Below are 14,337 nucleotides of genomic sequence, written 5' to 3' on the forward strand. Positions count from 1 at the left end.
AATGACTTCTCAGTGAATAAACTCACCGGCGTTGTTTAATAACTTAAACAACGGAATGTCGAAAAGAATATTTTTGTTTGACAACCATCCATATGCGAACGAGCGTTTCTTATTAAAATTATTTAATAAACACGAAATACCTATCATTACACGTATATTATATTTCTCTTCAGTTCGCGTGTGTTCAGCTAATTCTGTGTGAAATTCGGTTTTCGTATGGCACTCAGTCCCTGACACATGTCACTCGAGGCGCTGCACGTGTGTAGCTGCGTGTGCGCCGACCGCAGGCCGCAGTCGCATGCATACAGCCGACCGCCACGGTCATATAAACACACGCGGGATATTATCGGTTTGAGGGGACGTTCTTGTAATATTGATGGCCAGTAAAACGAACGGTGTCGAGTCCGAGTGGGCTCGGGCTCCGCCGGCGCCCCGGCCCTTGGGAGAAAGAATACTCAGGATATTGTACAATCCCGACGAAAAAACATTTTTGGGACGGACGCTGAGACGATGGGGTGAGTTTATAGACGTGTTTTCACAAAACATTCACCGTTCTTCTATCTGCGACAGTTATCACCGTAAAGAAATGCATTATAACCGGTGTAAACAACGTGAAATATGTTAGTATAGCTCGGTTACGATGTGTTGTAACGTCAACGGTTCACCATAAAATTGTTTATGTTGGCGCGTCTATTAATATTTTATATCCCATTGAATTGCTGTCTGTCTGTCGTTGGCACACATCCGATTAAAATGAAGTGTTACATTTAGCTGTCTCCAAGAGCAGGCTCTGTAACCATCACAGAAAGTACACACACTTGAAATAATACTAAACGACTTACAGTACAAAATGAGCTTTTAAAAAATTTCTAATGATTAGAAAATAAAAGCGGTTTATTGTTGTTTTTTTTTCTTATTTCTTGTCTCATATTTCATTATTGTTTACATTAAAAAATAGAAAGTAATCAAAATTATAAAATATTTTAAATAAGAACAAAAAATAATTTGTTGATAACCGCAATAATCATTGAAATTCAAAATATAACCGATTTATCAATGGAGGCTGACTAGATCATGTACATAAGTATTGCTTAAAAAATGTAATGAGTCTATTATTTTTACACACATTATGTTATTTAAATTTACTTATTCTTTTTTATTTTATAAAACGAAAAAGTGATATTACTTTCCTATATTTTATTTTATCGATAAAATAACTGCCGTATTTGCTTGAATGAAAACACATGTATACAATCTAATTTCTAGAAAAAAATTACATTAAACTGTTGCCTTGGCATTATTATTTATATCAAAAGAAAAATATTAACTCAAAACCCATATATTTTCTTACTTACAATGCGTTCACAACAAACAGTACAGAGTAATGAAACATCGAACGTGTTCTAAATGACGATCAATAAAAGGATGGCTGTATGTAAACAGACGTTTGTTATTAATTACTTTTAATAAATTTTAACAGAAACGTCCTTGACACATTCGTCGCTAGGGCGTGATTCAACATCCATGAACAATGACCTTGACAGGAATCAACAACCCAACCTATTTATTTTGTTACCGTACAAGAAATTGCCTTCCAAATATTGCAATTTTTTCACTCCATTCACTAGTCGTCATCGCATTACCTGAAGACGAACAGTGTCAACGGTTTGAATTTGTCAATCATAAATATCGTATATGCTCGTTCTAACGATACTGAATCCTAAGTACCTAGTTTTAACTTAGAGTAAGTAAACGGTTCGGAAGTCAAAATGCGAACTATTTATTATAAAAACCGCTCCTGTTCATCTGTCAAGTCAAAGAGGTAAAAATATTAAAGTGTCTGACGTTTGTACTTGAATATAAAGTTTTAGAAAACCTTTCATTGCTACGCAATCGACAATTTTTTCAAAAGGCAATATCATGAGTCAGGAACAAGTAAAAAGAAAATCTTGTGCTTACATTTTGTTGTTACATCGTTTTATTATTATTCTTTGAAATTATAAACCTATCATCAATCCATAAACTATCTGCGACCTTCTTAAGTGGACTGTGCTCTTAAGACCAAGTATTTTTTTTCCACCAAAGCACTTTTTTGACAGGAATTTGAGAAGAAAAAAAACATTACTTACAGAATATTGAAATTGTTTTGAAATATTTTACGATCTTCATACGGAGAGTGACTACTGTAAAATAATATATATGTAGTAAACTAATTCCATTTATAGTCGTTTAATAATTACACATGTCAAAAATTAAAGTATGTATTCTATTATTTGAGTTTCTTTATAAAATATGACGGTCATGGTCATATAATCATGTCAAATTATGCTGAATAAAATTGTAAAAATATTTGAAAATGAATAAAAATGACTATTTTCACTTATTTGTATATACATATTAAACATGATATCATGACTATGACTATGGAAGCGCATTTGTACTCATTGTAACTTGACACCCACGAACTGTGTATAATTTTCAGAATATTTGTTTGTAAATCTATTTCTATTATTGTACTGTTTTATTTGTGTCTCGTTTGTCTTCATAAATTCCTTTAAGAATTTAAAACCGTGGACAATTATCTTTTGTAGACAATATAATTTTAGAATTTACAGAAAATGAACGATTTCAATAAAAAATTATCCATATCAGTTGTAAATCAGAAATATATTGCGTACATATTATATAAAGTACAATAAAATTTCTGTAAATAGTTTGACACCAAATTTAATAGAAATCAGAAATATACTGAACGTAGAACATAAAAATTCTAATCGAGAAACTCTTTGTTTGTTTAAGAGTCGATTAACAATAATCAAGATAAAATAACAATCATATTTGCTTAGACTATTTTTTATATGCAATATTATATTAACAACCTGCATGTTCGAGGTGACTTGAATCAGAAATTATTCACATAAATAACATTTCTGAACGTGCACAGCTGCTGTCATTTATTTATGCTACATATAAAAAATGTAAATATTGCATTAGTTCATTACAATTCTTAGGTATTCATAAATGTATGTATTATGACACCTTCGCACACGTACAAAGACAGATTTAAATTCGAAACAAAAATTTAAGTTTTAAGGTATCATTTTCAAATGTTATTGCAAGATTAACAGTAATTTAAAAGAGATACTTTTGAAGTCTGATAATTATTTTCGAACTGTCATAGAAACTTACAAGATTTTGTAAGTGTAATTAAATAAAAATATATTTATAGGTAGAGAATATAGCATTCAAGCACCATGCAGATACTTTTTCCGCTTTTTAAAACCCAATACGTGGAAAACTCAATACGTGGAAGTCATAAAATAAGTTCATTAAAATGCACAACAGAGTATGGTATTAATGTCATAAGCATAATGATTGAATAACGTTTTATTAGATTTTATATAATAATACAACCAATGAGGTATAAGTCTTTATGATCTTAGGTTTCTTAACAATAATTTTAGTCACTTCAGTGAACTAAAATGAACACGTTTATATCATTATGTCTTTCGTAACGTCTCTCATATGTATTTTTACGTAACATCTGGAACTGATTAACATAAAGCACAACGTGTCTTTTGTTGTACGACAAAATTTGGGGGACCCGGAGTGTGTTAACATAAACGAGAATGTGCTGTATCGTGATGGTGTAACATTTTAAACAAAAACCAGACGCGAAATAAATTATTACGATAATATTTACGCCTATATATTGATTGAGTGATTTTACTTCTGATTTTTTAATACTATTCTGTACAGTTCTAAGAGCCGATATATGATTCAGTAAGTTTTTTATATCGACATAGTAAATAAACAAGTTCATATTATTTTTCTTAACAGAGAGATCTTTATTATTAATATTATTCTTTCTTACGTAAAGCATTTATTTTGATGAAATATTTAATTACAATTTGACCCAGGTGAGACCGGGCGTGCACTTGAGATAAGTAGATCGTTTTCGAGGTCACCTACTAATCGGCAGTCAATGATTTTGACTGCATAAGTTGTAATGGAATAAATATATACTTGTTTATAATATTTAAATGACATATTTGCTCAAATTCTATATGTGTATAAGAATGCAAGAGACTCATCTTTTACACTTATAATATAATATTATATACTGTTACGCATCGTGTTTGTAGTTTTGGTAATAAGTCGAACATATCGTAATTCCGGAAATCAGTTGAAAATATTTTAGCTACAATATATAAGAGGATATTCAAAATTCTTAACTTTATTTTAACTATGTGTTATGATGATTTTTTCATACTTTCAGAGTAATTTATAATGGTTTTATTTAAACTAAATATAGATAGTTTTTCGTATATCGTGAACAAGAAATATTGAAGTGTGTAAACATCGAAGTCATACGAATATACGTGTTCAGACATTCAGAAACATATACGAGTTTTTATTGAAATCTATTAAAATGAACATCATTATTCCCAGCCTCATTATTTAAGAAGACTGGTTTTTACTTAACGAAGCTCCTTTCAGCTCACCCCGCAGGATAATGTTCCCGATCTCTTACATAACCAGATGTCTTTCGAAGCTTTTTATTTCTCATCTTGGAATTTATTTATAGACATTTTTAGCCATTGCCTCTGATCATTCCTCTTTTTAATCATTGATTTTTATATGAGAGAATTTTTGGGATGATGTATGACCGTGTCATGAAAACTCGTTATACTTTTTTTAAAATCATTTCCAAAAAGAACATTCCTTAGTCTCGTAATCTGAGAAATTAGTGTTGCCTATATACCAGTAACAAGCTATCTCCTAGCATCTCATATACCCCCTTAACAATGAAGTTAGACTCGTTTATTTGGTCCATTTAGTGCGACTGGTATTAAAGGGACACCTTTTTATGCCCTTGACCGTAATAATGATGCCCTAACATGGGACCCCTCCAGCGTCAGACAGGGGATAACGACAATAGTAAATAGATGATGAGAAACTTTGCAACAAACGAAATAAGAGGAAATATTGTTTAATTTATATCAGTCCTGGACGGTATTTTTTCCATACACAAGTTTCTATTAATCAATATATATATAATGATATATAAAACATACGTATTTAATAAATCTGTGTTTATTTTTGCTTTTGAATCCAAAACAATTATAGTTTATAACAATTTCATATCCTTGATTGGTCATGAAAAGGATTTTTTTAAAAGGCTTCAATTGTTTGTGAACAATCGGCGTTGCTGCAGGGGTTTGGCCGTTGAAGCGCTGCATCGGTTCCCATCAGACCTTTATCTGGTTTCGCTTTTGTGTCTCAAGGTTAGAACTCCTTTGTGATTTATTCATTCTAAAGAACGTCGTTTAAATGTAATCTGATTTCAACTGAAATTACTAAAGTTCAATTTTGCATCACAAATAAATCTTTATGTTGCTAACTTTATTATCTGGGAGTGATTTTTAAGATTTTTATTTTGAATGAAAATTTTCCATGAGATAATATTCTTCGTTCAGAATAACAGTAAGAATTGCTACGACTTCATAAAATGCATTGATGAATGATTATTTTATATTTGATTATTTTGTAACAAACGTAGAGTTAGTGATAATTATGATAAATTTAAATGAAACTAGTGTTATTCGGATTTACTACGCGGATTTTATTATTTAAAAACTACATAATCCCGACGTTTCGGTTACTTTGCAGCAACCGTGATCACGGGCAGACGAGGTGTGAATGTGATCACGGTTGCTGCAAAGTAACCGAAACGTCGGGATTATGTAGTTTTTAAATAATAAAATCCGCGTAGTAAATCCGAATAACACTAGTTTCATTTAAATGAATACTCGCGAACATCTTAGATCTCATTATTATGATAAATTGTCTTATTCAATACACTAATACCTTTTGATTTGATTGTCTTTGAGCGCCAGTTATAGGATTGAACATAGTTACTATTTTAAAATATTTTACACTTTTCACAATTAAAATTAAGATCCACTTGAAAATTTGTTATGAAACTATCTAGAGAGATAAATTCGGGAATTTCTGTACCTTTAATTAATTGATTTTTGATTATATTTCTTATGCTCTAAATATTTCTAAGACATTACCTAAGGACGAGAGACTCGAATACGTCTGACTGTTGCAGCTATTTCCGTCCCAACAGTTTTAGACTGCTGACGTCATAGTGCTATAAGTCACTTTCGCAATTCGGCCTGTGTGTTCTATGCATCCGATGATTTGCTGATTGCTTCAAGTTTGTATCACAAGCTCCAAGCATACGAACACATTTGTTACATTAAGCTTTCTGTGTCTAACTGTTTCTTGTTATTTATAAGTAATTAAATATCTCCTGATCTTCATTTTTCCTTCAGTTATTTAAAATGTAAAATGAATTGCTCTGACTTAATAATAATTAAATCACTGAAGTTCAGTAATTTTGAGATCGATTTCTAATAAGCTATATTTCGATTATTTTTGTTTAAAACACTCATTTATTGTTAACTACCCTCAAATTTACTTGTTTTCTCCGACGCTATGTATAAATAATAATCTTTTTACGATATTTATTTTTTGCCGACTATTTGAATATATTTTAGAAGAAACATTGTCCTCACTTTGACTTTCCTGAAATATTTCGTAAGAAAAGGTCTCATCCAATAAGAACATTAATACATTAAATTTATGTTGTATTTGTCTTTTTTAATAGAAATTTGGTTTTGTGTAATTGAAAAGAAATTTAATTAAGCTGCTTTATTTCTGAGTAACGCATCCTGTTGAAGTCTAGCTCATACTAATTGAATCTGGGTGAATTCAAAGCATCGTTAATCATTTACTTAAATAATAAAAAGTACAATTGATCATTGCGAACTCACAATAGATCGCTCCACCTCACACGACCACACGCCACGTTAAGTTTAAGTGCAGTACAAATGTAGAATTCTATATATTTCTGACGTTAAGAAATGTAAAAACAGTGTCATATGTTACGAAAGATCGAAATATATTTGACAGAAATTTTAAAAGGCTAGACCATTACGGAATAATAAATGGCAAAACGAGAATAATTCGAACCTGTGATGTCCCTTACTTAAATCGAATGTTTTTTATTTGTGATTTAGTACATGATAGTAACGATGTCGTAATGGAAAGCACGGAACTGTCTGTATTAGAGAAGTGAACTCATTCTAAGGTTTAAATAATTTAAGTCTTAATGTATGCTAAATATATATTTACTAATACTACAGTGTTACGACAGGTGTGTTGTTCGCCTTCTACCTGGTGTTTTATGCGGCGCTGGTTGCCTTCTTCGCTATCTACATGGCGGCGATTTTCTCGACCTTGGACAACGACAAGCCCAAGTACACCTTGGAGAGTTCGTTGATCGGTGAGTTTATACTGGTTATGCTGGTGGAATAATTGAATTCTGAGACTGAGGGAAACTGATAACTAAACAAAATTACAATCATTGTCGTCTTTTACTAATGAAATTAAGTTTTTCAGGAACTGCGCGTTTTTTTAAATTTTTTTTTATAACTATTATATATAATCAAGACGTTTCGGTTCCTCTACATCGACTGTGCTCACGTGCAGACGATGTCGATACAATATAATGAAAAACGCGTAGTATCCGAAAAAAAAGTTTCATGAAAATGAGTTCACGCGAAAATCTTAGACATCTTGTGTTATGCCAATGCCAAAAATTAAGTCTAAAACTTAAAATAATATATTAAAAATCACTATATCTATATTTTCGTTATTTCAAGCTTTTGTTTATAACCGCAGGAACACTCCTAACAAACCGTTTCTCCTATCCACGGTAAATTCAATTAGTATGTATATTTATATCTCATCCAAGATTGTGTTTCAAACGATACCAGAAGTATCTTTTTTAATCTCTTCAATGTATTGAAGGTATAACGTTGTACTGAAAATATAGAAGTTCACATTTTCAGTCCATATATATATATATATATATATATATATATATATATATATATATATATATTAATTCCAATTTATCCGTCCATTCTAACATTATATGAGAGATGTTAATTTTGTTTACAATTTATGAATTTGTTGGAAATTCTGGATAATATGGAATCCAATAGAAGGTTTTCTTAAGATAAATACAATTTGTCGTATGACAAACCGTTTTAAAACACAATTAGGTACCTATGTATGTATGCTTAGCATAATTTTGAATCGTTAAACTGTAGACGATGTGTTTCCCGAGTAATTAATACTATAAAATGATAATTATGAATCAAATATTGTCATCCCTGTGTATGGCGCGTGCTTTACAGAACCATATACGTAATAAGGTATAATAGATTGTTTCATAATTTGAAAAGCTATGAAACGACCAACGTTGTTTACAAATATTTAGAAATAAATGAGGAATTTTGCGCACGCGTATTTCCGGCACATGTGATGTCACACTGTAACATAACTCTGGGGACGTTAAAGGGCAGTATTAGCTTTTATATGACATTTGATTTATCAATTAAGTATCGCTTCTGAAACTTACAACGTATGTTACAATCATAGTTCCCGAAAACCTCGACAACTTTCAACGTATTCTAAAGATTCAGAGACATTATTTTGACTGAATTCGATGAAGATTGTTTAAACAAATTATTTATCTCGTAACATAGGAATGCCTTTCGAATAACAACGATACCATTAACGTGAATATAATTCAAAGGTTAGAGGATGTATGTAATTAGTGCCAGCTATTTTAATAGCATTTTCAATAGCATCATCACTTCATACACGCATGAAACAATTGTATAACCCATGTACATTTCATATAAACTAGAAAATATGTGTATTTTTTAAACATTATCCACATCTCGTCTGCCCGTTATAATTGGTGCTGCAAAGTATGCGAAACGTCGGGTGTATCTAGTTGTTTAAAAATAATAAAATACGCGAAGTGATCCGAAAGTGTTAGTTTCATTTAAATTATTACAAACTATTAAAATTAATTGTAATATTTTTTTTTTTGGGAGCGTTACTCTTTGCATGGACTGACCCCCAAAATGACATAAATCCAAAAAAGTCTATACAGTCATATAATTATAATATCACATAAGTCTTAATTAGATCCGCTGCTTATTTTTGCCACCAACATATTTGCAAACGAATTTTTATTCACACACACACACGCACACACACTCACACACACACACACACACGCACACACGCGCGCGCGCGCACGCACACACGAATAGGGTTGTAGTATCTGTAGCCTTACGAAAAGTTTTCATTGCCATACTCAATACGGAGCGTTCCAGGTTCATTGATAACTTCACTTTGATAGTATAATAAGAGCTGGTAACGCTCAGTATTTAGTTCGGGGTTGCGACTTGCGGTAATTATGGAGATGCGTTTTGTATCTTCAGGTGCCAACCCTGGCGTGAGCTACCGTCCTCGTCCTCGTGACGAGATCACCGTCCAGTACAACGCGCAGAACTCCATAGAATATGACCACTACATCAGTGAGCTGGCTGACTTGTTTAAACGTGAGATATCATACACTATATATGGAATTGCTATTTGATTTTCATTTCATCTGTAGCTTTGATTTTTTAAATAATGTTTTTATTGAATACGGTTACTGAATTTTATGGTTTTATATTGGTTTTCTTATTACGATACTATTTTTTAATCTCATATAACTGAGTATCTTCCGACGGACTAGAATATAACCGCTTTATTTTACAATATGCTTTAATATTTCGTTTCTATTCTATTTCTACATATTTTTCATAAAATCCATTCATTTGATATATATTAAAGGATAGAGAACATTCAGAACCAATAAGTAGAATATTATTAGGACATAAGTCTCTGTATTCAGTGTGCTAAACCTTAAAAGTGTTCGCTTCCAGAGTATAAAAACGAATCGTGGGTAACTTCAAAGACGGAATGCACCTCCGAAGATAATTTTGGTTACCCGCACTCACCATGCTTCTTTATCAAGTTGAATAAAGTAAGGAGGCAACACTATAGCTTTAAGGTTCTAAAGCGGAACGATAAATACCTCTCTTAGACTGTTTCATTACTTTATATTTTTTTCCGTTTCGCTCCTTAACTTTATATTCCATCGACCACATCGTTATTAGTAAACACAAATTTAAAACCTTATTCAATTGTCGTGAAATACATGTTATATGATTAATTTGTCAGTTAATTTTGTACCTATTTTTAATAAATAAAATAATATTGCTGTATCAGATTTACGGCTGGAAACCTCAGTACTACGAGCGCGATTTCCCTGAGGACATGCCCGCAGATCTAGTCCAGTACATCACAATGCTACCGGAGGCTGAGGTGAGATATGTCATCAGATAAATAAATAAATATATCGAGAATATTAATATGAATTCAATCTTAACACCATGTCACTTTTAAGCCATAATAAATCCCTTTAAATGTATTAAATATTGCTTCATATCCTATAATATTTACATACATTTTAAAGTAATGGCTTAGAAAATGTCCTAGTATGAACTATAACCTTTTTCAATCCCACGTTAGTGATGTGATGCTCACTCCTTAACTAAACTATGAACCCTATATTGCTAATAATATGTTTCATCCTGATCGTATTTAGAAAGTGAGTAAGATATCGCGAGTGATGTTTGAATGGTAATTTTCAGCGTCAGCAGCTCTGGGTGTCATGTCGGCTGGAGAACGACACTGGGGCTGAGCTGCAGTACCCGTGGGGCCGCGGACTGGCGGGTAGATTCTACCCCTACCTCAACCAGCAGGGGTACACATCACCCCTCATCGCCGTTAAGGTGACACCTCCAGGTCAGTACTTATCCTGTCACTTATTTAATGAAGGTTTATTAATTTTCATATACCTAACATGCTTTTTAAATTTTCCACTTTCTATTATATAAATATGTTACTGATAAAATCATTGAACGACAAGCAAGTCAAAGACGTCCACAAAGTAGACAGAATATTTGTCATTTCTAAGACTCCTAATTTATTTTCTTGCAGTAAACACTTTAAACATAATGCGATGCCGCGTTTGGGCTAAGAACGTGATTTACAACATGAGTATTAAGCGACCCAGGGGGTATACGAGGATACTGCTGCGAGTAGACGATCCCTCCTACAACGGGACTGCTCCAGCGGAACAGATGTCGGAGGACAAATCTGCCGATAACGACACAACTACAGCTGCAACAACCGAGGTCAAATGATGACTGCTATGATAACAGTAGAGAAATAGACAGCATTTACCGACACAGCAAAATTAAGATCGTAGATTGGCTTAAGTTAATTATTGTTAATTAATATGAAAAGTACCTGGATTTATGAAAAATGTGTTTTTATATTCGACGTAATGTAAAGATATCATGCGATTTATTTAATTAGGAAAGGTTAAAAAATATCTAATATTTTCTCGTATTATCAAACGTAGTCACAAATACTGAAATGTTGAATTCATCTCATTGAATTTTTTAGACTGTATGTTTCGGTGAGCACACCGCCATGTTTTTACGGGGATAAATAATATCTATGTTACAATATAACTCAAAAACTCATCTTTAATTTGTGGTCGTTGTGTGAGTTCGTTTAAAGTTAATCGTTTTTCACACACCCTTGATGAAATTAGTTTTAAACCACTCCTAAGTTATTACTATTTAACCAAAGATATGTTTGACTGCTTCGAAAGAGATTTATTAAATTTTTAACTGTAATATTAAACTGCGGTATAAATAACTATAAGGTTATTGTTTACTTTGGCTTAATACACGGCAGCTGTATCCTTAAAAAGTGAAAGTACTACGCTAAAAGATTACCGAACTAAACTGTTTGCGCTGTAGCATAGTGCGGGTCCCTTGCTTGACGACCAACAACATTTTTTGTATGCTTAGACGTGGTCATAAAAGCAAACTCAACATTCTTTATCAAATAAAGAACAAACTCCACAAAATATTATAAAAAAATAAAAAAATAAAAAAAAAAAAAATCAAGAAAATAGCAATGAATTTCCGCACTATGCTAAGCCATAAATAGTATAGTAACGAAGTCCAAACTGACTAAAAAACATGTGAATTCTGTTTCATGTCAGGCTTCAATCATAGTACAAATCTAGTTGTAACTAAAGTATATCATTCCCATATATTAGAATGCTTTTTGTTTCGCATCAAATAATTTAAGATGCAATCCTCGGAATTACTGTTTTTTAAACATGTTTTCTGAGATCAATCATGAAATTGAAATTCAGTGAGCAATTGTACTTCAGTTTTTTAAGTTTAATTATTTTACTGATATATAAACAGTAATTAAAGCTATAAGGTGCATTAGATATATATATTATTAACTGTGTACCTGTTAATTGAAAACCTTTTTTTTATGTTATGGCCTTCATCCGTGCAATGACGTGCACAGTATATTCTGCCAGTGTCAAATTAAAAACCTTCAGTGACAATTTCATATTGACGTATTAAATCTGTCATAATTATCTTCTTTATATTTGACATTGATAAATTGTGACAAATACGGTATGCAATTTTTTATTTTTTACATTTATTTAAAGTAGTACATTTAATTATATTCAATATTGCTTTCAGGTTGCTTTGTTTTGCAATATACGATTTCTCATTTAAAATAAGAATAAAATTTATGATTTACGCATTACTGTAACGTGGGACTTAAAAAGAATGATTGTTTATTAGTAGTGTAATAATAAAAAAAAAACAAAACCTAAACCTACGTTATTTCTTTTTTTACTAAATCTTAATACTGTTAGTAATTTAAACAAAAAAATATATACGTTCACGTTAACGGAACATTCGCTTTGCTTTTTTACACAGCACTTCGTAGAGTTAATAGTTTTGTATACATAAATCTTACGTTATTGGCAAACTAGTAACAGCTAGTATGAAGTTTTCAATTCTGTAACATAAAAATATTGTTTTAGGTTGATTATAAAATCAAAGTTTTTAAACAAGAAACGACACAACAAAAACATGTGAAGTTTTTGAAGCCACGATTAATGAGACGTTTTTTATAGTCATCATTTCAATGATAGTCTTCTCACTCTTCGGGAAATATTTCGGTATGGAGTTTTTAGAATTAGAATTTTTATAGAAATGTTTGAAAATTCAGAGAATATGACAAGTACTGATACCTTACACTTAATCCCTTCTCCGCGGCCTTCTGTAATGGCACATGTAATAGATGGACAAAAAATTTGAGCTTTTTGACGTTTTATTCAGAGTTTTTATAGCAATGTCTATTGAAATATGAATCTGGTCAATGAAAACGTATTTATTGTTTTATTTCTTTTATACAAATTTACTGATTGATGTGTTCCTTGTTATTTTACAATATTTTAAATACAAAATAATCATTTTGTGTATTATAAATTAGTTGTATAAACAAACATATTTAATTATTTTAAGTAATTTTTAAAATAAACTCAGTTTCGTGTAGAATTTTCTTATTTATCTCCCTTTATGTAATTAATTATACAAGATATTTTAATTATACGATAAAATACAATTACGTTAATATCAATAACATGCGATAGGTGAGTTCGTCGCGATACTTATTTCTAAGCTAAGTTATCCTAGGTACTTAACATGTCCAACCTTAGATACTACGTAGAATATCGCGCATAGGCCTTTCCTAAGTTATACTAATAATACGTTTTATGTATATCTATTTACTAAGAATATTATTTTAGTTCAGACCTAAACCGTTGTAAACAATATGTGTATGAAGAATAAGTGTCACCTTTAGTTTATTGATTGTATTCAGTACAAAATATAACTGTAACCAATATTTAATTGTTAATATACGTGTTCATTAATAAATATCGATTGACATGAGTATTCATTGGAATTATAATTTTTTAGGTTTCCTAACATATCAAAACAGGGATTTCTGTTACATTACGCGTCCTAAAGATTCTTTGGAGTTTTTACTTATATAATAAGAATGACACTTTTTGATGTTGGCGTAACCTGTAAGGCCTTTTGCAATATTTTGTGAGTTTAAATTTATTATAATTAAATAATCTGCACGAAAGAATTTAAAAGTTACAAGTGAAGGGTAAATTTTAATTTTTATTGGACTTTCAATGCTCAAGAACTTTGTTTATAAAAAAAATGTAGTCGTGAATATTATGAGAAGTATTAATATAATTATCGTCTACTGGGAACGATAGATTGTAATATTTCAATACTATATTAGATTTCTGAGAGGATCCATTGTTATTATAACATGAAAATAAAAAATAAATCATTTTAGCGTCACATTAAGAGCATTTAAATTATATTATTTCTTGATTATTTTTGAAGTATTTAATCAATCATACAAAACCCTTCATTTTTT

The 14,337-nt window shown here is 31.1% G+C and overlaps 1 protein-coding gene and 1 long non-coding RNA gene across 2 annotated transcripts; one reads left to right on the forward strand and one right to left on the reverse strand.

Moving 5' to 3' along the window:
* Nucleotides 1–268: 268 nt before the first annotated feature.
* LOC116779732 (sodium/potassium-transporting ATPase subunit beta-1-like) lies at nt 269–13,836 on the forward strand. The gene is made up of 7 exons (XM_032674138.2): nt 269–515; nt 7,229–7,357; nt 9,378–9,497; nt 9,867–9,967; nt 10,213–10,308; nt 10,638–10,791; nt 10,987–13,836. Exons 1-7 carry the CDS (start codon nt 377–379, stop codon nt 11,190–11,192), a joined length of 945 nt encoding a protein of 314 aa, XP_032530029.1. The 5' UTR covers nt 269–376; the 3' UTR covers nt 11,193–13,836.
* On the reverse strand, nt 5,080–6,074 carry LOC133318851 (uncharacterized). Its single transcript, XR_009752595.1, has 2 exons — nt 5,872–6,074; nt 5,080–5,360 (listed from the first exon to the last, which is right to left on the reverse strand). It is a non-coding gene; the product is annotated as an uncharacterized LOC133318851 (long non-coding RNA).
* Nucleotides 13,837–14,337: the final 501 nt, after the last annotated feature.

Source organism: Danaus plexippus, chromosome 2, assembly GCF_018135715.1.
Source record: "Danaus plexippus chromosome 2, MEX_DaPlex, whole genome shotgun sequence".
Taxonomy (NCBI): domain Eukaryota; kingdom Metazoa; phylum Arthropoda; class Insecta; order Lepidoptera; family Nymphalidae; genus Danaus; species Danaus plexippus.

What these genes read in the sequence shown, in the direction of transcription:
- LOC116779732 (XM_032674138.2), top strand. Translation starts at nt 377, where the DNA reads ATGGCCAGTAAAACGAACGGTGTCGAGTCCGAGTGGGCTCGGGCTCCG. An exon ending in CAATGCTACCGGAGGCTGAG is followed by an intron (nt 10,309 to 10,637) that starts GTGAGATATGTC and finishes GGTAATTTTCAG; the next exon opens with CGTCAGCAGCTCTGGGTGTC. An exon ending in CGTTAAGGTGACACCTCCAG is followed by an intron (nt 10,792 to 10,986) that starts GTCAGTACTTAT and finishes ATTTTCTTGCAG; the next exon opens with TAAACACTTTAAACATAATG.